This window comes from Centroberyx gerrardi, chromosome 10 (genome assembly GCF_048128805.1).
Source record: "Centroberyx gerrardi isolate f3 chromosome 10, fCenGer3.hap1.cur.20231027, whole genome shotgun sequence".
NCBI lineage: Eukaryota > Metazoa > Chordata > Actinopteri > Beryciformes > Berycidae > Centroberyx > Centroberyx gerrardi.
The window spans coordinates 26,140,050-26,166,607 of record NC_136006.1 but is presented as its reverse complement, the minus strand read 5'-3'; the positions used below and the strand labels follow the sequence as shown (position 1 = coordinate 26,166,607).

The 26,558-nt window shown below is 42.0% G+C and overlaps 2 protein-coding genes across 2 annotated transcripts; both read left to right on the top strand.

Moving 5' to 3' along the window:
* Positions 1-242: 242 nt before the first annotated feature.
* Positions 243-1,436, top strand: htr1fa (5-hydroxytryptamine (serotonin) receptor 1Fa). Its single transcript, XM_071907260.1, has one exon. The coding sequence runs from the start codon at positions 243-245 to the stop codon at positions 1,434-1,436; it is 1,194 nt and encodes a 397-aa protein (XP_071763361.1).
* An 8,631-nt stretch (positions 1,437-10,067) lies between these two features.
* LOC139918011 (uncharacterized) lies at positions 10,068-26,432 on the top strand. The gene is made up of 12 exons (XM_071907267.2): positions 10,068-10,193; positions 11,788-11,933; positions 12,633-12,714; positions 13,758-13,893; positions 15,201-15,403; positions 15,617-15,753; positions 16,223-16,364; positions 17,122-17,406; positions 18,020-19,201; positions 19,516-20,315; positions 21,075-22,174; positions 22,294-26,432. The coding sequence occupies exons 1-12, from the start codon at positions 10,068-10,070 to the stop codon at positions 22,296-22,298; spliced, it is 4,344 nt and encodes a 1,447-aa protein (XP_071763368.2). The 3' UTR covers positions 22,299-26,432.
* The last annotated feature ends 126 nt before the right edge of the window (positions 26,433-26,558 follow it).

The following is a 26,558-nucleotide window of genomic DNA, read 5'->3' as shown; positions in this document are numbered from 1 at the left end:
TAATGCAATTCTTGCAACAAGTGGATTTTACAGCAGCTCTGAATGTTGACTTTTCTATTGATATTTTAACTTCATGATTAAGACCAGATTAAAAAGATGGCAAATAACATGCAGTACAATCACAAAACAAATATTGATTCTAAAGGATTTGCATGATTTTACGAAAGCCAATTTTGAGAATACAATTTCCTTGAGCTGCCCCCGTATCTAATCCACTGCTCTCTTCCCTTTGTCCCGGCAGGATGGACTTTCCCAATTGCACCGAGGGGGTGTTTGCCACCAGCAGCGGCGGTTACGACTCACTGGAGACCGCCGGACCCCCCCCCAGTAAGATCCTGCTTACCCTGACCTTGTCTGTACTGGCTGTCCTGACCACAGTCATCAACTGCCTGGTGATCACAGCGATCGTTGTCACCCGCAAGTTGCACCACCCAGCCAACTACCTCATCTGCTCACTGGCATCGACCGACCTGCTGGTGGCCGTGCTGGTCATGCCCTTCAGCATCATCTACATCCAGAAGGAGAGCTGGGTCATGGGCCAGGTGGTGTGCACCATCTGGCTGAGCGTGGATGTCACCTGTTGCACATGCTCCATCCTCCATCTTGCCGCGATTGCCATCGACCGCTACAGGGCCATTACCGACGCGGTGGAGTACTCGCGCAAGCGCACCGGGGCCAGGGCCGGGGCGATGGTGGCGGTGGTGTGGCTCTTGTCCATCCTCATCTCTCTCCCGCCTGTGCTGTGGCGGCACTACAGCGGGGATGCGGAGCAGGAGGACCAGTGCATCATCACCCACCATCACATGGCCTTCACCCTCTACTCCACCCTGGGAGCCTTTTACATCCCCCTACTGCTCATCCTCATCCTCTACTACAAAATCTACCGGGCGGCCCAGACCCTCTACATGCGGCGGGAGGCCAGCCGGGCCAGCCGTCACTCGTGCATGACCAACGGGAGCATGATCCCCTCGACCTACCCGGCCGGGGACGGCGACGCCGACGGGGGACCCAGAAGCCCGGAGCCCCTGAGCCCCCCGGAGAAGTCTTTCTCGGAATCCACAGAGGACCGCACCGAGCGTGTGCGCGTCTCGGCAAAGACTGCCCCGAGCAAGTCGCGGCGGCGCGAGTCGCACCGCAGCGAGTCACGCCGGAGCCAGGTGTACCAAGGGCCGCGGATCTCAGGCTCACGGGAGCGCAAAGCGGCGTCCACGTTGGGCTTGATACTCGGGGCCTTTGTCATCTGCTGGCTGCCGTTTTTTGTCAAGGAGGTGATCGTCAACACCTGCAACGCTTGCAGCACTTCAATGGAGATGGCCGACTTCCTGACGTGGTTGGGCTATCTCAACTCGCTGATCAACCCGCTCATCTACACCGTCTTTAATGAAGACTTCAAAAAGGCTTTTCAAAGACTGATTAGGTGCAATCATTACCTCTGATGTGCACAATTATGCATGATCCTACCCACACACCATCGCACACACAAACACACACCCACACACGAGAGGGAGGGGGACAAACTAACCACCGGAGGTCAGAGACTACTGACTGAATGTGTCTGAGAGAATAATCTTTTCAAAGAGAATGTGATCGACACCCACTCCCAGACACTCCACCAGGCACTCCAGCAGCCCAAATGGCAGGGGCTCAGCAGTAAGCTTTGCAGCAAAGTTCCAGACTGAAATCCATGCATTTCTATTAATAGAATCGGCCAACATCTCCTTGATGTTAATTGCTGTGTGGTGGGACATTGATGTGCTGGTTTTTGCGAAAATGGGCCATCACTGACCTTTTTTAGGTTGGGGTTTTGGGCATTAGCAATCAGCCCCACTTAAAGGTCTCAAAATAGCTGACCATTATGTCAGTCCGATCCAATGACCTCGCTCCTATCTAGTCCAAGCTGTTGGCTGACGTACAGAACGTGTGTAAAATACAACAGCATACGACTGTCTGTGGTTGTGACTTTTCTCGGATGGACTGTTGCAGAGATTGTTGACAGAAATAGGTGAAGAATATGGTATTTATTCAGCTTTGTTGATAAATGAAACATTCCAAATACATCATACATCCACAGTGTAAATAAAACTATAAATTGTTAATCTACTGAATAACTATGCCATGGGCTTGTTTTTAGCTGATGGTAAGGGCATAATTAATTTTGTAATCCAACTGTGGGAAGATACTGCCCATGTCCTTCATAAATCATATCTCCAAAGTTGCCATTTTTTTTGTAACTCTGATTAACAGCTAACAATGCCTCCAATGTGTAGAAAATGTTTCATAACCTGCGACCAAATCATACCATCGTGAATGCATTGAGAAATATTAGAAATACCAGACCAGTTTTAACTCCAATCCTTGGAAGGTTGAGGTTTCGGGGAAGGCTTGAAGGTTTCTCCAGGACACTGCCAATTCATTGTTAATTAACTCTTTGATAGATCTAATCCATAAAACATATTTATGAATCATATGCAATGTCTCTCAGTGGCACTAATGGCGGAGTTTAGAGAGTGGGCACAGTGAGTGCATAGTTTTGCATAACCTTTTATGCTCCCCTCAATTATTTCTGGAGCCATTACACACCCGACCCCTTCCCACCCCATCCCACCCCCCCACCCCCACACCATAGCCAGCATTAGGTTAATGAATGTGACCAGAACCACTGGTGGAGAAATCCTCATTATATGACTCCCACTCATGCACTTGGAATAGAACTACTATTTCTTTACTGCCTCCAAAGAGTGCATATGATGAGTGGATGGAAATGTAGTGAGTGCATGTAGCTGGAGGGTGTATGCCAGAGAGATGACACACAAGGTGTGTCATACAGACATCCCTGACAGCATTCAGTGCACACTGTCTCTTTCTCCCACTTGCTTTCTCTCTCTCTCAATAAATAATAATAAACAGTCACAGCTGAAGGATCTTTTCCAGTGCTGCCGTCATCTTTGCAGAGGAACAGTTCTCTGTAAAGAGGAGTCCTCCATCTGCCTCATTTGTGGGTAGCTGTACTCTGACTCACAGTTGGTGAGTTGGTGAGTGAGTCGGTCAGATATATCCCCATGTGTATGGAGAGACTGGATGCAGGCAACACAGCAAATGGTAACTCACCGATAATCTCTGTGTAAATGAATGCCGATATGATGTCCTTGTATCCCCATATTTCAGTATGCTGACCGTTGAATGTGAAAGACGCACAGTGTGTCGTCCTAATTCTGGTATGGTGGCGCCCCATCGTGGCTAAAAACAAGATTGCAGAGTTTGCACTGGCTGTAACGTTCCTTCTTCACCACTACAACAAATTTATCAATAAATAAAGAAGTATATTTCCATTGAGCTTCATCAATCAAAGAACTCCAAGTAATAAAATGATAAATCTACATGAATGTGTGAGTGCCCCCTTTCTGTCATCTGTCACGTTTGCAGACGTAAGACATGCATTTGTCTTATGTTCTCAAACTCTGAATCCTCTGCATTTTCTCACATTTCATGTAAAATATTCCAAAACATAATGCTTTCACACTGTTTCTGATACTGACCCTGTTCCACACACCCACAGCTTACACCTTTCTTACATACAGCCAGTAGTTAGCCAGCAATTACAACACAGAACCTTCAAAAAACCCGTTAAAGGAATAGTTCACCCAAAAATGAAAATTCTGTCATCATCTACTCACCCTCATGCCAGTTGAAACACAGGTGAAGTTTGTCCATATAACACACAGGGAGGTTGGCAGCACAACTCCATAGCAGCCAACAACTGAAGTCAGTGGGGACCCGTTCTTCAGAGTTCCAAAAAGACCTATATTTACACCATAATTTAGTGCAAATCTTAACTACAGCTGATTGATTTGCAACAAATAATGGTGTATAGGTCTTTCTATTCACAGTGTGATTGTTTGGCTGTTTTTGTTTTGGAACTCTAAAGAACTGGTCCCCATTGACTTCAGTTGTTTTGGAGAAGGCTGCTACGAAGTTGTGCTGGCAACCTCCCTGTGTGTTATATGAACTAACAAATTTCACCTGTGTTTCATTTGGCATGAGGGTGAGTAGATGATGACAGAATTTTCATTTTTGGGTGAACTATTCCTTTAAAGTCTTCTTTGTCCTCTTTTGTTTCTTTGTACCAATCAATATGAGGATCATGCTCCCTTAACAATTAAAATGACAATTTTCTCTGAGGAAAACTAATTTGTTCCTCCACAAACGTCAATCAATGCTAATGTCTGTTTTCAAAATGAGGCAGGGAGGAATTTTAAATTAGGAAAAGGTCAAGTTTTAGACTCATACATAACTAAGTATGCAATTCGTTGACAGTTTTTCACAAAGGTTGAAAGGTAAAACGTATTTCTGTTGCTAAACTTGGTTGATTTAGTATTTTTCCTGCACTGGCTAGCACCCAGGAGACGAGCGACACTGCTGTGCACAGGGCACCTTCAAAACTTCATTTTCTGTCCCTAGTTTGGCTTAAAGGAACATAAACCATCTGGATGTTAATTCATCAAAAAACATATGTATCTTACTTACTTAATAGTATTTGCCAGTAGATTCACCTTTTATCCTTTTGCCATGCAGAAGCTGAGATAAAGAGTAAATCTGGCCCTCAAAAATTGAAGGTAAAAAAAAAACTATTGTGTAAATTTTGATTATTACAATTAAAAGGTGGGATTTTAACTATGTAAAAGGCCTGCTACTATATAAATTCCTTGTTCCAGAAGTATATAGCCCTCCATTCTACCAACGCTATGGTTTGTGATGAGCACAGTTCTAGTCCAGTCTAGGTATTGGGATGACTAGCACTGTTGGAAAGGGACCGGCCTGTATCTTGGGAAGTGCCACTGAACTAGGTAACTGAGCATAGCAGATAGCATTTGCTGATACTTGACGTTTGTTTTAGCCTACTTTGGGATGTGGGTGGTGTTTTCCAAATAGGACAACAGATGTTCCAGACAGGAAAGCATTTGAAAGTCATTTTATTGATTGACAACTTATCGATCACTATCTGAATTATCCTGGCGCTGTAGACTCCACCCTTCTGGTAATATAATTGATATACACTGGTGCGTTTTGTGTAGTTTTTCAATCTTTACTTTAATTAATCTTTAATTTAGTGAATAAATACATGTGAAAAGTGGCTTATACCTGTCAAGCTCAGTCCTTGGGGTGTTTTTTTTTGGCAACAGCTCACCTAATACAATTCCTGGTATATGCAAATGTAGAGTAGTTTATTATGATTGGTATTCATCCCCACTCTGGACACTTATGTATAGGTCTCTAAAAAGTCATGTTTAACAACAATGGGGGTTCTTGGGTCATGCCTCTATCAGGCCCAGGAGAGGAGCAGGGAGGCTGAGCAGGAGGAAAACCAGGAGGAGCCCATGGAGGGCCATAATCATCCAGAATCCAGCTCTTCTCCAGGACCAACCTGGGGATGAGCCCCAGAGGATCCAGGGCTTCAGAGTCACCACCTTAAAATAGCTCCCAGCTTTTCCTTGTTATTGGGCGCAGATGTGATAGTTTTCCCATGTTTAAGTACAAATTAATCAATTTGTTCTGGGTCACATAAGATTAAAATACCGAGCCTGGAGCATCACAGTTACATCAAATTTCCCCATGGGTGCATAATCAGCCCACACTGTAACAGCTAGTCAATCAGAAGGACAGAAGTCCCTGACTGTGCTGCAGTCGCTTGCTGTGTGGCTAGTCCCTGATCAAAGATCTGTCCAAAAATGTAACACATATCTGTACTGAAGGAGCTGTACAGGAGACTTTTGAAGTCACTCAGCTTATGTGTTTGAAAAATATAACATGCATGTAAACATTACAATACACATTGCACATCATGATATAAATTTGCTACTTATCACAAAGCAGTGTGTTCATCTTTCAGTTAGAGGGCTTTGAATAGATTTTTGCCCTGTAGGTCAGGCCTTTTCAGATCAACTGTCAACCTTATTGGATGTGACGTGTTAGTTGTCTTGGAAACAGGAGGATTACTGTATGGATGGGTTCATGATCCAATCTCCATGGCACAGGTATTTGGTAGAGTTTGACAGATAAACAAAGGTGCTGTGAGCAGCCTGATGATTGCTGGCCCAAAGACAAGAGGCAAACAGCTGGATGCTGTTCTATCTCAGATATCACTGGGGTTAGACTGATGTTCACCTGAATTGACTCCAGTACAACATTTTGATTGGATCATACACAAGTATTATTATTGTTGTTACTATTACTATTAGTAGTAGTAGTAGTAGTAATGATGATAGTAGTAGTAGTAGCAGTAGTAGTAGTAGTAGTATTAGTAGTAGCAGTAGCAGTAGTAGTAGTACTAGTAGTAGTATCCTGGGTTTCAATGGAGAGTTTTAGTGTCCCATGGTCTGAATGCTGTCTCAGAGACTATTCTACCATACCACAAGTAAAATTGTTGGGCAAAAGCTATATTTTCTGGCATGAAAATGGTGCAATTTAGAGATAGTATAGCAGCTATCAGCAACCTCAGTAGAAAAAATATAATTATCACCCTTCAAAAACCCATATTGGCCGACCCTTAGTTGTCATTATCCATGTTGAGGAGACAGAGCTTTTTATAACCTTGAAATTTTCAAAACCTTCTTTTGAATTTCATGAAGAAATAGAGGAGGTAATATTTTCTCAACACATTTGTGCTAAACCATGACGGTGAAAGGTTACAGTGTCATTTATGTTTGAGCACTTCATACCAAAAGGTAACGAAAAAGAATGCATAATAGAAATGACCATAAACAAATGCAAACACTTATAAATGTATAGCATAATGTGATGGGGCTGAGTTGGTGGGTTTCTGGTTGAAGGTTTGTTTGTACAACATGAGACTTCTGGCGACTCAGTTCCTCAGCGCCCTCTCCCTTCTCTCAGTGTTTACAGGCATTTCTGTAATCCTCTATCGTCTTTGTCTGATTGCGTGTGTATGTGAGGAAGGGTCGAGGTGGTAAACAGAGAGAAAGCAGACCGAGACATAGAGTAAACAGAGCAAGATCATTTTTTCCGTATGAACAAGAGTTACTGATATATATCAGTTTGCTGATATGTCATCCCACTCTCTCTCTTTCCCAATCTTTTCAGTCTGTTTCTACTTTGATTTACTATGTAATAAAGGTGAAATTGCCAAAAAAAATCATCTTCAGAAAAAAAAACAATTCCAAAAAGATTAGGTGTGAAGAGTAATTCATACTTGAATCACATAAGCATTTAGATCAGAATATAAAAATAACACTTATACAGTTCAAGTCAGTTCAGTTCTTGCAGAGCTGGATTTGTGAACAGGAGCGTGGTGACTTGCCCTCCCACAGCCAGAGACAAGAAAGCAATGATACCAATCTGTGATGTAATCAAAGGACACGCTGAAGCTGTGGTGGCTTTTTGGACTTTGAGGTTTAACTCCCAGCTGCGGCACACTGCATTATTCTGCTAAAAGTCTGAACTACAAAAAGAGGGCATCAAGATAATAGTCTTGCTTCTCAGATTTTACCTTTGGGAGAGAGTTGTTCATCTTCACACATATTGATTGAACTGTCAGAGACATGTGTCAAAGTCATGCCTGGATTACCAACCAGGTATGAAGGACAAGGGCACGTTCCCTGGGAACCACAAAAGTCTCTGAAAACCTCTGTCTCGCCTGTTGATAAATTTGTGATTTCATTGTTCATTTGCACTCTCATACAAATGTGCATACTGTCTCTTTCATTTAATTGTTGTATAATATCTCTTTCATAATAACCTCTATAATTTTCTGTACATATGATACCTCCATAATGTGACAGGTCAGACCTGCCCACTAGGTAATCACTGTCACCTGTGAGCTAATGAGAGAATGTAAAGCTGCTGGCTGCTTGGAAGCTGCATTGTTTGGTCAAGGCTGGTTGTGTGTGATGCACTTTAATATTGAATTAAATTGTATTGTTTGCTGTGTTGCAGGAATGCCTTGTTGTGGCTGAAGCTGCCAGCCACTGTTTGTACATGTAAAATTGTAATTGGGTTGATGCGATAACATAGCTTTTGTAGCTTTTACCGCCCTACATCCCCTGGCCTTTAACTCTCATTTGGTTGGTTCCAGGCCCATTACAGGAGGGGAATGATTCTGTGCTGATCCACTGGTGTGTGTGTGTGTGTGTGTGTGTGTGTGGGAGACGGCATCGGTGTTTAGTTTAATTATCATTTGGTTTCAGGTTTGGTAGTTCACTGCGGGTAAGTATTAATTATCACACACTGAATCACTGTAATGCTACTTGTTTTGCATAAGATCACTAGTGCGTGTAGATTGTTTCCCTGCTGAGTCGTGTTCATAGCCACTCCCTTGTACTGGTGGTAGCAGATGACTGGTGATTTAAAACAAACAAGTCTGGTTTTAATGAAAATAAATCAAATTGCATATTTTTCTACTGGAACTCACGTCTGTTTGGTTCATTCACTTGAACAACTTGTGTGTGTCTCAATAGTTGTAATATTTGGTGCCAATTCTATGATTAAGGGCTACCCATACGGTCACAATATGAAGTTTATGTAGCCTAAATCTGTAAAGTGAACACTTTTTGATATGGTGAATAGTTTTCTACAATAGGCCTACATGGCTGCATGCTGAGACAGGTTCTGCACACAGCCCTCTGACCTGCTGACCTTCGACCGGCTAATGTGAAAACGACGCATATTTTGCACATCCAACATATATGCTGTAAATTCAAATATTATTTTTCACATTCTTCATTTGTTATATACAGTATATTGCACTTGCATTGATGTTTTTATAGCTTGCCCTAGAGCCCCTAGTGGAAAAAAACAGACATGGTCAAACTTTGACTCTGGGTTGTCGGATCTTTCTAGCTTGCCTAGTAGCAGCCAAAGATAGTATAGAATACAAGTCCCAGTTGCCACACAGAGGGTACTATTGTGTGCTATGTACTAAATGGATTCCAATGCAGTTTCAAAAACAGCCTGACTGCCCAGCATTCACTGGCACCTTGCAAGCAAGGAAGCTTGCTCAAAGAGTAAGGTTGGTGTTGAGGGCAGACAATTTCAAGAGAGGTGGAAGACTCTAGTACTCTTTCAGAGTCTAAAAAAACTCAATGCCCTGAACCCTGCAGGAATACAAACAGGTGATCACGAAAGTACATGACACACTGAATGCCTTCCAAACAAAATTGCTGTGGGAGAGCCAAATGCAACTGAATGCAGATGTTCAGAAATTCAGTTTTGGATTTCTTACACATCCATTTGCAGTTGATTTAGAGAGCATGCCTGAATACTTGCAGCTAGAACTGATAATCTTTCAGTGCAACAGTGCACAGAGAGCCACCAAGATTGAATCACAAGAGTTTGCTCTTTTCCAGCAACACCCTGCTTCACATTCATACAGGTATCCACACTGGGAGCCCACCAGTACATCTACAATGTTCTACTGTTGGCCACTGAACAGCTCCACTGGTGCAGGTTAAGCACCTTGCTCAAAGGCAAGCAGTATTTGTTGATAGATAGGAGAGCATTATTCATGTACTTTCCCCAACCACTTTTTCCTGGCTGGTCCAGGGATTCAAATTAACACCTTCCTGCTTCTCTGATATCTGGGCTGCCGCTGCCCCCTGGCCTGAGGAAACGGGGTCAAGAAATTAATTATTTTACTTCAAGATTATTTTTTCCCTTTGACTTCAATAACACAAACAATTCACGTTCACATGTGAAACCCTAACCCTGCAAAAAAACAAGTGTAAAGAGATGTAAATGTAGATGTAAAAAGTTAAACAAAACCAAAATTAATTATTTTTCTTGACTTAATTCCATTCAGTCTATACAGCCATTGATTCGTCAAATTGCTTAGGGTTTTATATTAAGCAAGCTATTTGTTGGTAGGCTATATGGGACATTTAAAAATGGTCAGATTATTATTAATATTGTGTTATTTTGCTAGTTAATCGAAGAGCTTTATTGATGCCTTTACAAGCAATAGGTTGCCAGGTTGGAATTGTTTGTGTTTGTCGAATAGAAGGATATTACCTTTCAAACCTGGCAACTTTGACTATGCGCTGGATACAGTAACCAGTATGGCGGACAGCGAAAGTGATTTAGAAACAGACAGGCTTGAATTGGCTCTGGACACTTTATTTAGTAGACACTGCAGCGTCGGATCCTCTCTGAAAAGCAAAGACTATTGCTCTGAGTTTTGTAAGGTATGTTAGTCAAAAATGTCGGTTGATAGTCTTTGTTTCATGGCCAAGCCGAGTCGGTGCCTGTTTATTGCTAACGTTATTAGCTTAGCTTGCTAGCCACCAAACTAGCGTTATCTAGACTGCTGTCTAGCTAAGGCTGTAGCAGTCCACATCAAAAACGAAGCAGTAAAGACTAAATAAAGCAGTTAGATATTAGCTAGGCACCTAGCTAGGTAAATATACTTTGCAATTATGTTACGGGCTTTCAGTTTGCTATTTGGTGTTGCTTAGCTTGATAGGTGAGTGAAGCTAGTTAGAAGGTCTTCTTGAATTAGGGAGCTCATCCTAATGTGTTTAGATTGCTAGATATTATTAAGACCGGTTTTCCAAAATGGGAAAAACACAGCACAGCCTGCTCCCAAAGGCCAGTAATTCAGCTGGGTAACTAACGTACGTAGTAGCTCCGATACGTGCCATTCTGTAGTGCATTTGGGGAACGTCACGTCATTTAAACTGCCATTGAATTTAAAGTTGCCTTGTGCCAACATACATAACGTTACCTGTTAAAACATTACTTAAAACCTCGTTTGACTCATTTGAACCACATTTGGGTCGCCTATTGTAACCTACAATCTTTTTCTGTTAAAATATACCATTGAGGGCGGTAGTGAGCTATGTAAACAAATTCAAAAAGTTGTGTTTTTATTGCAATAAAGAGCTGCTTGGTGGATCAATTGTATGCCGTATTTACCAGCTTCTAACGTTACTACAGACTCAGAAAAGTTGTTGAGTCATGTTCTACCATATATATGTTCTACCATGTACCTTTGCAGATGGGCAAGGCTGTATTAAATTGACAATTTTTTTAATGGTGACACCATACAACTTCTGGTGTAACTAGCTGCCTGTGATGACACGATGATATTGTAAAATTCATTGCAATAACAAATTCAGAAGGGCAAGGGCTTCTTTCTAGATTCACCATTTTGCACCGATGCTCAACAGTCATACAGGGAGAAATCCATCTTAGAAGAGGCAGAGATACCAATTTCTCCAAGTAGCATCAATAGACCAGAATTCAATGCAGCTACAAGACATGTTGCACTTTGAGTAAGGGGCGCACCATTGGAAAAACTCTGGCTCAGCTTTTGCTTTCTCTGCCTACACATAAAACCCACAGCTGAAATGCCCAGGCACAATCAGGCAAGTTCTCTGGGTGTTGTTGAAAGTCATGCTGGGAAATGTAGGAAATCACTAACTGAAGTAGAAGTGGAGGAGGCAGGTTAAGGGAAAGTGGGTACAACAAAAAGATGAATTACAACACTTCATCACAAAATAACTCCTGGAATGCATTGGACATCACATATTGATGATGCAGAACAGTGTCAGAGTATCCCAGGCTAGAATTTTCCTTTAATGTTTTCAAGTAATAAGCAGTTTTGTAGTCAGGAGCATGAGGATATTCATCCTTTAGCCTAATTACTACTTCAATAAATGGATTGTGGGGTCACAGTATACCCACTGTCCATGTCCACATGTCCTCTGTCATGACTCTGTTTCTGCTAATAGATGTATATTTAATCTTGTTGTGTTTCCCTGTGTTCTCCCTGCACAGCTGGTCGAGGAGCACACAGGGCAATGGCAGGTTCCTCTCCCCCAGCTGAAGGTGCTGCGGATAGCACTCTGCAGTTTCACCAAAGCCACTGCTGCCTTCCCTGATGACTGTCAGCACATCCACTATGCCCTCAGCAGTCTGGCCTTGTAAGTTGTTTGCTAAATGGAAACCAAATTGTTTTTTGACAAATAGACACATTTTCCACTTTTATATCGACCAGTAACTATGCTACATACCGCTATCAATTCAAAACCAATCGTTGGAAGTCTGTACATAATCTACAACCAGTCTAACAACAGCCAGTGTTGATGCCACTGGGAGATGCAAGTGCATACATTTTTAGCACGAGTGGCTCCCATGGGAAATCCCTATTTCTGGCAGTGTTAGTGCCATGCTGTATCCATTGAGCTACAGGGCCATACACCAGACCATAAACCAATGTTGGGCATGGCTGCCTTGTTTACTGCCTTATTTACTGCCTGGAAAGGTTAGCTGCACCTGAACGTTTGAGGGACACTGCCCATCAGCAATCACCTACCTACCTACCTAATGTTGTTATATTTCCAGCATATTGTTACAACACCACTGGCACTACAGCTAGCAAGCATTTTACTCAAATCAGCCATTGGACAGTAGCATGGCAGCACTAGCAGCCTGAGAGCAGAGCAAGTTATCACAGTTTGAGTCTAAGAAGAACAGTACCATTTTAGTGAAAAGAACTGTGGATGGCTTCTTGCTTAGTGAATTGAATTTCCCAATTCTCCTTCTGTCAGTTGTTACGACGCTGTTTTCAGCTGTTATGATTAATTATTTGACAGACTAGTGTTTTTCGTCTTGTTCTGCAGGAGCTTCTTTGAGCTTATGCTCTTCTTCAGCAGAGAGGAGTTTGGGGAGGAGCCTTTGAAAGACATCCTTGATTGCTTTCAGGTGAGGAAAAACTCGATCCACTGCCTCAATACTCGTTATTTCTCGTTGACAAGGTGAGGAGAAAGGAAAAGAAGAAATAATGCACCATTCGCACTATTCCAGTTTTTGTAGAAAGTGTACTGAAGTGTGCTGATTACAAAATGAGTCTCGCAGTGCTCTTTGCTTCCATAAGAGCTGGCTGCAGTAGCTGCCACTATCAGTAAACAGTGCTTATTGTTAGGGCTGGTTCATGCTTCATACGTAGCTAGACATGCGGGAGCCGCAGACGCGCCGTCTGTGTACGTTGGTGTTCATGCTTCTTGTGCTTCTCATGATGACCTTGCACCTGACAACTCCAGCAACTGGCGCTGTCGGGAAAATTTGGCTCTCCAAATCCCCCAACAAGAAAAAAGAATCCCACTGGAATTGACTCTTTTTTTCAGCCAATCATGAACGGAAGTGGCATTTGCGTTGTTTCAAATTTCAGGTGGTGTACCTCACGCATGCCTAGTTGTTTTTGCCACAATTACTTCATTTTGACCGTGCGCCGTCCGTTGCATGAATTTACTCATGAAGCATGAACCAGCCTTGAGATACAGCTTACAAACACACTTTGCAGAAACTCTTACAACACAGTCAATGTGCTCCCACACTGACACTTGATGACCAGAGTAACAACTGCTGCCAACTTTTCTACCACTGTTTTCTTCATTTCAATTCTGGTTGTTGTAGTAAACTGTCAGCTGCCTACATACCGTGAAACTTTGCCTCTTCTTTGTTTTTGTTGGTCGGCTCATAAAAAATACCCCAACCCACTCCTCTAAGAAATTGAACTTTTCTCAAATTAAAGTGTTATGCTCTGGCTAAAAAGAAGTCAGGTTCAGTGTCTTTATTTCCAAAGCATCCACTTCATGTCAGCCTTGCAGCTGCCCTGTTGACTTGAATGTAAATGTGCTGGCAAAAGCAGAGTAGTGTGAACTCTACCTCACTCATCAGTTTTCTTCCTTGACAAGAGGGTGAGGGGAGAGGATTTGAATGAATCAGTCTCTTACCACTCTCTGTAGGAGTGCCAAACTCGGCTGCAGAGGCACAGGAACGTCTACCTTCAGCAGGTGAAGCATGTCATCAAAGCAGGAGGCCCCTGGGAGAGTCCAGTGCTGCAGGGCATCATGAGAGAAGCAGCCCTGCCACCAGCAGAGGGTAGGCTCTTGAACACATTCAGTAGCAGATGTACACACACATATGGGCTACAACACAAATTGACAATTATTTTGATAATCAATTATTCTGAAGAAGAAACAACAGCCTTTGACTTCAACTTTAAGGACGCTTTCTTAACATGTCATAATAAAAATATTGCATCTATAACATTACAAGTAACGTAACAGATTTACACTTACTCTGAAGATGCTCTGCCATCCTCTGGTGTGTTTTCTTTTCATAAGCTAGATGCTCGTACTGCCATAGTAAGCAAAGTCGATCTTGCATAGTGTGCAGGTTACTAGATTACCATTATATTCCCACACGTTGCTGTATTTAAGTCTTTGTTTTGAAGGCTTGCTTGAGGCCTCGTCATCCTCAGAACTGCTGCATGCATCAGCCATTTTCAAAATGTAAACAGAAAGTGAGAGAGGAAGATGTTGTATCTTTGATGACAAACTGACAGCATGAAATACAAATCGATGATTCAACATTGTCGATTATGTTCAGCCTTTTGACATGTGAATTGGGCTTCTGTGTGAATTATGTGGCACAAAGGGCTGTAATATAAAATACTGTGTATTGGTAAAAAATATAATAATTTTAGCCCTAGCATACACACCAGCATGGTTTTACAAGGCCGATACAGCACTTTTGGATTGAAGCCACAAGTAGCCTTAATCCATATATTTTATCAGAGAGAAGGTGCGGTGATTACAGCGCACAGTTTCTCACGCTTCAGCCTGGGTACTGGTGCTCTCAGAACAGTACAACTCAGTAGGGGAAGTCTCTAGGAATCAACCCAAAGAAGGCACTGGAGCACACGGATCTCTGGTTATAAATTTAATATAGGTACAAGGACTGACGTTTTGACGCACCTGCGTCTTCCTCAGAGTCAAACAGTAGTGCTAAAGGCATAGGAGGTTTAAATAACCTTCCCATCCAATGAAGGGAACCTGTCATAGGCTCTGGAGGATTATGTTGATATTCAATATCTTAAAATTTGAGCATGTTCATACCAAACAATTCCAAAAATTTAAGGTATTCAGTGTTTAGTGGGACACTAAAGCTCTTTTGAAACTGAGGATAATAATAATGACAAAAATATTCATGCAATTTAAATGTTGCATTAATCAATTATCATCAATTATACAATAAATATGTACTCAGACTGCCTTGGACAAAACTGATTAACTCTAGTTGACAGTGTTATATGTGTCTAATAATCGTTTTAGTCCTAGTACACACTTTACAAATGTACTCTTCCCTATCTTTCACATTAACTTAATCACCTCCCTCCCATGCAGTTGAGGAGTACTTGAGCTCAGAGGCGCCAGTGTTCCTGGAGCTGCGGCTTCGCTACCTGCAGGCCTGTGAACGTGTGCAGGAGGCCACGGCCCTGGCTAAAAGCTGCCTGGAGAACCGCGAGGCTGGAAAACATCTGTACTTCCATCAGGCCTACCTCACCTGCCTCTACAAGGCCTCGCTACATGAACACCTTCACAAGGAGGTAGGAGATGGAGGAGTGGGGAGAAACAAAGGGAACGGCAAAGAGAAAAAGGATTAAGGGAGTGAGAAATTGGCAAGGCTGTGTACATGAAAGTTCCCGCCAATAGAACAGACGATTTTGAATTATTTTTAGTGTGCATGGCACACTTTTTTTTGTAATGCGTTTTGATTGACTTTCTATAACCCATGTGTGTGGTTGTATCTCTTTCCTCAGATGGCGGAGATAGATGGCCGTGATGCGGTGGAGATTATCTGCAACACGGAGAGTGTGGAGAAAGATGAGCTCCTGCTGTCACTGTGTAAAGCTTTCCTCACCCAGCAGCTCCATAATGGAGACATGTATTACATCTGGTTAGTATGAACCATACCTTCAGGCATATACATTGCACTAATACTACACAACTAATCTTCTGGATTTGCATGATATTTGAATGCTACTTTCAGACAAATTACCCCAGAGTGTTTGCACAATATTAGTATGGTTTATCTATGAATCTTGCAGTAAGGGGAACAGTTTAACAGTGGGACTTGAGAACTTTAAAATTGAAGGAGAAAATACCTGAATTGTATAGGTGTTGGCAGGATGCAGAGCTTCATGAAGACTTCATTTTCTTCATTTGTTTCAGTACCCCTCATTTACTTACTGACTTCTGAATCATCACAATTTTTTATTTTATTTTATTTAACCTTTATTTATCCAGGTTAGCCTCATTGAGATTAAGAATCTCTTTTTCAAGAGGGACCTGGCCAAGAAAATTGTAGTTTGATTTATATGCAGAAGAAATGTGTCTTTGATTTATCATCCCCTGCCCTCTTCCAGGGACCTAGTGTTTATCTGGAGCAGGCTGCACCTTAGGGCCCACCCCTCCAGACAGGGCTTCCTGGCCGAGTGCCGCCAGCTGGCCTCCTCTGCTACCAACGTCAGAGCCATCTTCCCCTTCATCAAAGTGGTCACCACAGAGGTACATCTGACACCATAGCATCGTTTTTTTTTTTTTTTACCCTGTTGTGATCCTCAAAGTTTTTGCTGATATATTCACTTGTAGGGTTCGTCATTGTCAAGGACGTCTTGATTCAGTTTCATTACTATGATCACAATACAATTTGATACCTTGTGCAGTATTGATATTATATACAGTATATGTAACTGAAATTTGCAGTGCACTTAATACAGGCTATACAGTGTGTCCTTTTAGTAATGTGATACATGACTGTGTGCATTATTTGTATGGATAAGAGAACAAATTTAGGCAAAAAGTGATTTTAATATTTATTATTAGTTAAATTAGATGGAAACAATGCAGACTTCTGTGTGCTGTAGTGACCTGAAATAAGTGGCTGATGTCTAGTCAGTTACGCATGTAACTTTGTTGAGTTACCACTGTCTTAATACCAAATGGTAACGCTTACAGACGATGTTACTCTTGTTGAGTTCATATTCCTCCTTTTTGTTTTTTTTAATCTAAAATGCGCCATCTGCCTTGAGATTTGCTGGCGCTGGCTTAACAGAGCCTGCCATTATTATTGACCAGACATAAGTTGATCACGGGGACCTCCATACTTGTCACTTGAGTGGACCAACAGGACTGGAGTATTTAAATGAAAATTGAAATCAACAGATTTTTTGTTTTTACCCAGCCCTATTCACTTGACTCTAGTATGGTGTTTTACCTTATTTTAATTACTGATATATGGTATAATGTATCTGTTTTTGGGCAGCTGGGTGGCGAAGGGGTCCAGTTCTGCGTGGAGCTTTGTGCCAGGGCCTTGCAGCTGTGTGACCTGGAGGTTGACCCTGTAACCCGGTCGTTGATCTGTAAGACCATTGCCTTCCTGCTGCCCCACGACCTGGAGGTTTGTCGAGCCTGCGCCCTGCTGGTCTTCTGCCAGGAACGAAGCCTGCAGGCCTACCGAACCGTCTGCCTGCTTTACATGCATCCTGACCAGGAGCCGCATCCCCACAACAACCCTGTCCGAACCAACGTCCGCTTCCACATTCTACAGGTTGGAGAGGGATGAAGAGGGGAAATTCTGCCTTTTGCACAGTCATTTTAGGATCCAGGGCTAAATTGCTTGCAACATTTGTATCACTGGGCTTACGGATTTTAAGTCAGGAATGAGGCCAAAGAAACAAATCCTAGTCCACCTTTCCTAATTAGGGAATGGATCCACCATAGTTGTGTTTTTTTAATATATTTTTTTAATTGTACATTCAACCGTGGGAGGTGTCTCGCTGAGTAACCGTATCGCTCTGTAACCATAGGAGACTCATGACAACCTTCCATTTGCGATTTCTGTCCATTTTAGTTTTTAAATTGTGTCAAATTGTGTCCTTTTGTAATTAAGGAAAAGATACAAGCATAACGAAAACCTTTATAAAAAAATAAATAAATAAAAAAAAAATCGAAGCAGTAAAAAGCAGATATCTCCTATAGGAGAGGGTGTTTACTCATGATTCCAGAATGTCATCTCATGTGATATTTAACTGATCACTACATAGAAATTGTTTTTTCTCTCGCCCCCTTCCACAGGTATGTCAGAGTCAGCTATAGAACAGGATGCTTGTAACATGGGAGTGATGTGCTTGTGCTTGACATTTTTCTTCATTATTCCCCAGGTATTAAAGGAGCGCCTGTGTTTTGACCCCGAGTTTTGGAACCTCCTCACCCTTAGGACCCACTGCTTGGAGTTGATCAGTGACAAAGCCATGAAGGCTGCTGTGCTCAATGAAATGAAGGAGGAAGAGGAGAAGGAATACCATGAAGAGCTGAAACCAAATAATAACACAAATGACCTATGCACTCAAAGCTTAAACTCATCGCCCTGCGCTGACCCTGTATCTGAAGTCCAAGTCCATCCAGAAGAGCAGGCAGCAGAGGCAGAGACAGGAAAGTTAGCCGCACCGTCAGATGATGTTCCACTGAAGAGGAGGAAATGGAGGAAGAGGCAACGACGGAGACAACCAGCTGGGTCGGATGATGAGGCAGACCTTGGCGATGATCCGGAGATCAAATACAAGCTCAAATCTGCTTGCGCAGACAACAACCCCATATACTCACTAAGACGCAATCACACTGATCCGGAAAATTCTGCTCCTGTCAAGCTCCCTCCGAACCGCCAGAGGGAATACTTGTCGAGATGTGTGAAGAACCAAATTTTGAAAAGGAAGGGTCGGAAGAAAAGATGGTTGCAGGGTCTTCCTAAGCTGGAGCAGGTACAGGCAGTTAAAGAGACAAAGATTAAAGTTAAGGGGAAAAAACGTGGACGGAAGCCTTTACAAAAACTGGAACTGTCTTACCCTGAGAATGAAGTGTTCCTCAGAGAGGAGGAGGGGTGGCTTGAGGTGAAAACTGATACAGAGGACAAAGAGCAGGATGACAAGGAGAATGAACTTGAACGAAAGAGTGGACTGAAAGAGGTTAAGCTTGAGCAGCTGAATGAACTTGAAAAGGAAAATGGACTTGAGATTCATACTGACTTGGTCCATGGTAGCAGTCATGGTGAACATACCCAAGATGAGCCTCAAACAGAATTAGTTTCCAAGCCTTGTGAAGGTCTTCCTAGCGAGCCTCAGCCTCTTGTCCCTGCTGCTGAAGCTGATCCCCAGCTTGATGGTCCAGCCTTAGAGTTGTTAGATTGTCCAATAGAACTGTTACACAACTACTCTCTTAAATCTAAAGAGCCTGATGCTGAGAAACCACAGACCCCAGAATCCTCAGCATCAGACAAACTTAATGGTGACCCAGAGCAGGAGCTCAAACCATTAGTGGAAACATTAGACGGGTCAACAAATACTCAGGTTAGTTGTGTGTTTGTCTATAATACCGCCCCAGAAATTTCAGAAGATGTGGGTCTATAGTTACTGTCTTTGTAAATTCAGGAGAGTGACTCTATTACCTTGACTTAGACATAACCTTTAAGTGTTTTTTTCCTGTATAAGAAGAAAAAAACATAACAGGATTTTGCAAGGAAAATTCAGGCCACTGCTAGAAAGCAGATAGAAATAATCTGTAAGTGTAATCAAAGACAAAGTTAAAACAGTTATGGTTCAGAAATGATGACTTTTTTTAATGTATCTCTTACCACTTGTTATTGGTTTGTCTTTTTCCGCAGGTGAAAGGCAAGCGGACATGGAAGGACCGAATGCTCCGTGCTCAACAATATGCCCACCTGATGTACCACTGCACCCTCTGCAGCAAGGACTTTAAAGGCTTGAATGTTATGAGGCATGCTCTCTCCCACCTAAAGAGCAAGAAACTAAGATGTATACTCTGTGGAAAACGCTTCAAACAGTTTCCTTTTGCCAAAAAGCATGTTCTGGAACACATTGATGAAATGTGCAAGCAGAAACCCAGCGGTAAAGAGCCATGCACTGAGGAGACTCCAGCTGTTAATGGAATGGAGGAAGTATTGGAAAATGAGCACAAGGAACAGGATGTAAATCAGCCTTCCACTTGTGAGAAGGAAACAGAACAGAAGCCTGAACAGAAACCTGGAGGGAAAAATAAGTTGTCCACACTCTGTAGGGAGAGCCGAATCATTAGAAACCTCCGCATCCTCATCAAAAAGACCTCTATCCTTCACAAAAAGTACAAGAACCCTGATGGTGATATATCCAAGCAAGTAGACTTCAAGGATGAGCAGGTAGTCATTAAAGACGACCTGGTGATCGTGAAAGATCAATCTGTGCCGGAGGAGGAGGGAGGAGAGGAGGGGAAGGAGAAACCAGCAGGAGAGAATGGATATGGTGTGGACATCATGTACCAGTTGTGCCCCTCAGAGTCCTGCGATAGAGTATTCTTGAAAATCAGCTCCACTCTGACAAAGCATGCTATCAGCTGTCATATTAGCGAAGAGAAGGTTCTGGAGAAAACATTTGTTTGGGCCAAGCACAAGTGCACCCTCTGCTGCAGGTAAGATACATAATCTATATCAAGGACACAGTGTCATAGATGTGAAGCACCCTACACAGTTCAGCAGTTTGCAGAGAGGAGGCGAGTGAATAATCCTGGTTCAATGTGTTGTTTGTAGATATTGTCATGCCTCCTAACAGCCACTAGGCTAACCGTGAGTAAATGAATGAATATGTATGTGTGGAGTGGGTTACTTTGTGGACCCATGCGGTGCTTCATATCTTATAAGTACCACTCCCTGTCTGTGAAGGATGCAATTTAAAGGGAGGGAAAGTGGAAGGCTTGTTCATTAGCACATCGCTGGTATTGGTGCTAGTTATAGTTAGTCATACTAATGCAGATTCCCATCAATGTTGCATCCAGGGGCTTGGTATAAGCAAACACTATAAATAATCCTAAAAAAAAGGCTTCAGCTTCCACTTCCACTAAGTTCAAGCTTTTTATTACTATCCTATTCCTGTTCTCAAGGATAATTCAGTATTGGTGAATGCTATTGACTGGTAATGACAAATGACATCAAAAGATGATGACGTTGATAGGCATTTTCAGGCTGGGAACTGATGAAATATAACGCTCGTTTGGATGGATTTGGAGTCTAGACAAACTTCAGACTTCAAAGTCACCATATTTGACTCACCATATAAATGGAATTCCCCTTAAATGTTTTGTAATACTAGTTTATGAAATTCCATTCTAAGAATGTAAGCTATGTTTTTGAAGAGAGCCCTCTCCTGTGCTGACTGTACTTTCCTTCAACAGGCAGATACAGTTCCTCCAGCACTACAAGGACCACATGAAGCTCCATGATACTCCTCTCCGCCACTTCTGCTACCACCTGGAGTGCGACCAGCGCTTCTTGACCCACCAGGAACTGAAGGACCATGTCAAGACCCACGAGCCCTTCAGACCCCAATGCCCCTACACAGACTGCGAGCAGATATTCCCAGGCCTCCAGGCTCTCTTTGACCATGAATGGAGACACTATATCCCTGCGCCGCAGAGAGAGGAACTGGAGTTGGGAGCTAACAGGCAGAAGAAGCAGAACGCTGAAGCTCCCTGGAAGCAGAGAGTGAAGATCGAGGAGATATGGCTGCAGAGTAGAAAGGGGCAAAAGGAGAGTCCTAAAGACCATCATCTGGAGTCCTCTAATCTTGAGGATCTCACAGAGTTGGACAAAAGTGAAAATCAAGCTCAGGAAGCAAGTGTCTCAGACAGTGGTCAAAACCTGTACAAATCAGATACTTCTCCAGAGAAGACAGTCAGTTATGAGCCCAGGGACATCAACAAAACCATCATCAATGGATATGAGGATGGGAAGGAAGACCAATCAGAAGGAATACCAGAAGGAGAGGTTTCCACTCCCTGTACTGTTGCTGCAGGAGCAGCTCCAAACAAGAGGTTTCAAAGGAAATCGTCCATCAAGTCTGACCCCTTGAACGTCAAAGACCTTGAGGATATGTCCACTTTGGCTGAGGGTGTCCAGCAGAAACTGGGAGAGCCGCACATCACTGAGCACAAAACCTTCAAACCCGAGGATCCCTCCTACGCAACTTTTGTCAAAGCTCCCTTCATCCGGCCGCCGCCTTCCACCTACCTGGATGAATCTGTGCTCTCAATGCGCAAGAGGAGGTCCACCGAAGAGGCTCCTCCTCCAAAGAAAATTGTCACCTGGAACAGTAAGAAGAAAAAGGAGCCTGACCCAGAACAGGAGCAGCAGGTTGAGGCTGAGACTTCTCAGGTGAAGACCAGGCACCGCTGCAACAAATGTCTTTCCTCCTTCAGCAGCTTAGAGGAGCTACAGAAACACCAAAACCTTAACACCTGCTCCTCACTCTTTGGCTTTGATTCAGATGATGAAAGTGAGTATGCTGGACTTGCACTGATTCATTGACTCAAGTGTACCGAGCCAAACATTCTCTAAATGTTTTTATGACCCAATTGAACCATTGTATAAGTATTTTTGTCTTTCCATTCCTAGGTTAGTGGTGAGTGAAGAGGAGACTTGAGTGGCCATGGTCGTCTGCTGGCCTGGCTTAGGGCAAGTCTTGAAGATTCATGATCGTAGTGAACATGGGGAACATTTCTCCGGTAGAACACTGGAATTTAATACATAGATACTTATCTAATACTTAGATACCAATCTGTAATCCAAATGTAAACTAAGGGGAAAACTGACAGCAAAAGGCAAAACATTGAATTGGAGGATGTTCTTTTCTCTCTAAAATTAATTGATAGAGCTTTTGTTGTAAGCAAAACAACGTGACAACTAAAAATGTATTTTAGATACATTTTGGAGCTGTAAAATGCAATCAGTGTGCGATTTGTGGCAGGAATATTTTTGGATTTTAATAGTGCAGGTATACACTTTTTACTAAGGGGGAAGGCTGTATATTTATTGCCCTTTTTCGAAGAATATTGGTTATATAAATTGAATAAATAATAATTTTTTCTTAACCAATTTTTGAAAGCTGTGAAGAACAATGACCCTGGGCACTGGGACTTCGGTGAAACCAAATGTGACCCAAAACAACCTCATAGAATAACAAACATGCTGAATGTACAAAACATTAGGGACATCTTGCTGATATTATATTACAGACCCTTTTGCACAATCCACATCTCAATTGTCGCTCAGCTTAAACATCCTTCTCTATCTTGCTTCTCTATCTACATCTCCTCTGTGATTGGTATAGATTTAATAAGGGATAATAATGGCCTTATATTCAGACTGAATGGCCATGTTGTTACCATTCCATTATTCAGCCCGATGCCGGTGAATTAGGCAATTTGGAACCGGTTCTCGATACCCAGGCCTAGGCTGGAGCCTATCCCAGCATGCTAACACCCCCTACGATCTTTACTTTCAGTCACTGTTCAGATATGCTGCATAATTTTTTTTTTAATGTAGTTTGCACCATATGCTATTAGATTGCAAAAATCATGCAGCCATATTCGATGCAATATGACAGAATGAAACACTTAACAGAAGGAGAGATAAAGCATATCCCCACCATTGATGAAGTTTAATGGTCACTGGCAGGGACATAAAAAGCAGAGGAGAAATCACCCTCATCCCCCTTGGCAAATCGCACCCTGATTACTTGGTAAAGCTGGAAAAAGCAAAACTTATCTTCAAGCCATACCTTGCAAAAACCTCTAAAATCCTTCTACTCTGATAATGGTTTCTTAAGATCTGGAGAGGTTTATCAGAGTATTTGAGAAATAAGTCCTGATTTGCTGCTAGTTTTCCTTCCTTGGTGCATGTCAATCACTATTTTTTGTTCTCTTTCAGTTGGACCAGTTGACATCTTCTCATAAATGATATGCTGAAGCCCTAAATAATGAAAGCGTAGTGAGCCTATCAGGCCTTAGAAGCCTATCAAGGCTTGAGAATGCCACAAGGTCATCGGGTAGTGAAAAACAAACTGACAAGTATCTGCCGGTTAAGTCAAACTATGACAGGGTTGATAATTGGCAAATGATGCATAAATGACAGATGTGATTTCAGTGATGGATCTGTAGAATTGGACTAGTATGTGACGTTGATCTGCTGAGGTTGAAACGGGAAGAACATCCTGTTGGGACTTGTTGATTAGATTGGAAATGTTCTCATGCCGTTTGAGAGTGTTACAGATGGTTTTCCCCAGGAATCACTGCTGTGTTCACAGTAGTGGCATTGATTACCAGGGCACAGTTTTTCAAAACTTTTAATATGGATCAGAATTATACCGATTTTCTTATCCCCCTTTTTTGCAATCCAGGATCAGACTCAAAAATGTCAGGATCATTCTGAAAATCAAGGTAACCGAATCCAAACTTTAAATCGACCTGTTGGGCAAATAATGTCACGTTAAGCCAAAAGACATGAGGGATCTAGCTGGTACTTTTATTCACATATCTGCACAAGTATACCATGGATAAGAACTTAAAAACAAAATTTAGAGTCTCACTGGTTGGCAAAATAATTCAAAACAAACTCATTAATTTAACATCTTTTTAAAAATATAGGTTCACTGAAGCATCTCTAATTGACTGTCCAGCTGCTCCAGCAGTTGGTATGAGACTTTGTTCTGAATATAAACATTAAATGCTTCTTTTTAAATTTATATTTAAGCAATATAAGCTGTATTTACCCCACATAGTCGCCAGTTACATTACAGTTTGTCGGTTACATAAAATGCCTTACATGTCTCCCAATTCCACCCTGAATCCAATCCTGATCAATATTGATCAATATTATGATTTTTTGCCATCAAAACTATCCTCATCTCTGCCTTTGTGTTTTGAAAAGCACAGTAACATTTAAGCTTGATTAAAGGAAGGATTGGATTGCCCACTCCAAATCCCAATCTGACTGATCAAAATGTAATTTATCGGGTTTGAAAAACGCAATTTTCTGATTTAATCCAATCCAATTACTGAAATTTATCAGAAAAGTTTTGCAAAACGTGTCCAGGGGGAGAGAGACCATGGATTACTGTGGAAGTCAGTCCTCATTGCCACTGTCTTGAGTGTTATGGTTGCTGTTGGCACATTAAGACCCCAGTCTGGCTGCCTCTCTGTGGCAGATGGAAGGTGGTGTCGTCTGCAAACTTCAGCAGCTTCACCTTGTGGGTCACTGGAGGTGCAGTCATTGGTACAGGAGTAGGGTAGAGGGAGGATCAGACAGGCCTGTGGGGAACCTTTGCTCACAGAGAGACACCTGGACAGGAGGTGCTCAGAATGCAGCGTGGCCCTACATCTGCTAAACCCTGATAGGCCAACAAAGCATCACTATAGACGGCTTCAGCATAGGACCTGCAAGACGGTGTCTGAATCGTCTCCTTTAGAGATAGAAGTTACAATCTGCACATCTGAAGCTATGTTTTTTTCCCATAGTGAAATTATTATTATAGTCAAAAAGCGGAAAACACAAACCATATTATGTATAATGATACGATATGATATGATGCGGTGAGCCCAGTGTTATTTTCACAGTGCAGGGGGCAGAGGATGTCAAAGCATATAGAATTTAAATAGGTTGCCGATGGTCGCATAGCAACAAAACGGTGCTGTTTGTGATGGCCAACTCATGTTTCTAAAAAAAAAATATATAAAAAATGTGTGGACATGCAGGTTTTGTAGAGAGCATGGGTCCAAGTAGTTAATAATATTGAGTTAGGAATGAAATGTCATCTTTTTATAGTATTAATTGATGGAAACACCAGCACACTGCGTGTTGCCCTCTCTGCCTGGCACTAACAGCTGGGTGTGCATAACGTTTAATTGTAGTCTTCCAAATGCATCGTGCCCCACAGTGACAGCTCGGGTCTATCATTTTATAAACTGCTCATTAGACTTGTAAAAAGACTATTGGATATGTGGTGGTTGTCTCATCTTTGACATTTCACTGCTATATGTTAGAATTATTATTATTTTAATACTGTATACATCCACCAGAGCCTTGTTTGTGGGTTTTAGCACTGAATGGGCATTGGGCAGGCATTTTTAGCATTGTTTAGGCAATATGAGCTTCTTGGCCAGTGTTTCGGAGCCTCACTTAATCCTCTATTGATTTCATTGTCGGGATTGGGTTTGCCCTCCAGCCTTTAGTTACCTAGTCTTGGTCATGGTGTAACCTCCTGAATCGGCTACTCAAAAAGCCGTGAACAAGTAAGTCTGTCTCCATCCTCTGGCAATATTACACTGTACAGTATATGGACTATTCAGGCACTTTCATTATTGCCAAAACTGAATCACAGTGTTAGACTTTATGGCTTTTAAATGTAGATGAAGAAATGCACTGTAACTGATAATACAGTATTTCAAAAGTACTCCTACCATGAATTCACTACTTTTGCTTTGAATTTTGAATTTTTGAACTTTCTTTTTATCATTTTTTTTTCTCAATTTGTAATAGTAACAGGTGTTTCCCTACCTGGAATATTTGACATTAGTCATGTATGCATCTATGTTATGTACATACATTTGAGATGGTCAGTCTGTTTAAAAAAACAGTATCTTTTTGATGTAATGTTTTTATGGGACTGTGCACTTAAACACATGCTTATTTATATGTATAAATGTTAATAGATTGGATTTGTAATGATAATGATGACTCCCTCTATTTTTCTTAAAGAAAAGGTAAATTTTGTTTCAATAAACAAATTATCAATCTAAGAACGTCTGCTGTCATGGATGATAGTCATAATGTCACTGCATGAGAATTTGCCTTGCATCAATGTGTTAAGTTTTCAGTTGCAT

Excerpts from the sequence above, each read along its gene's own strand:
- htr1fa (XM_071907260.1), top strand. The coding sequence starts at position 243 with ATGGACTTTCCCAATTGCACCGAGGGGGTGTTTGCCACCAGCAGCGGC.
- LOC139918011 (XM_071907267.2), top strand. The coding sequence starts at position 10,068 with ATGGCGGACAGCGAAAGTGATTTAGAAACAGACAGGCTTGAATTGGCT. Across the intron at positions 10,194-11,787 it reads ATTGCTCTGAGTTTTGTAAG|CTGGTCGAGGAGCACACAGG; the intron begins GTATGTTAGTCA and ends CTCCCTGCACAG. Across the intron at positions 17,407-18,019 it reads TCCGCTTCCACATTCTACAG|GTATTAAAGGAGCGCCTGTG; the intron begins GTTGGAGAGGGA and ends ATTATTCCCCAG.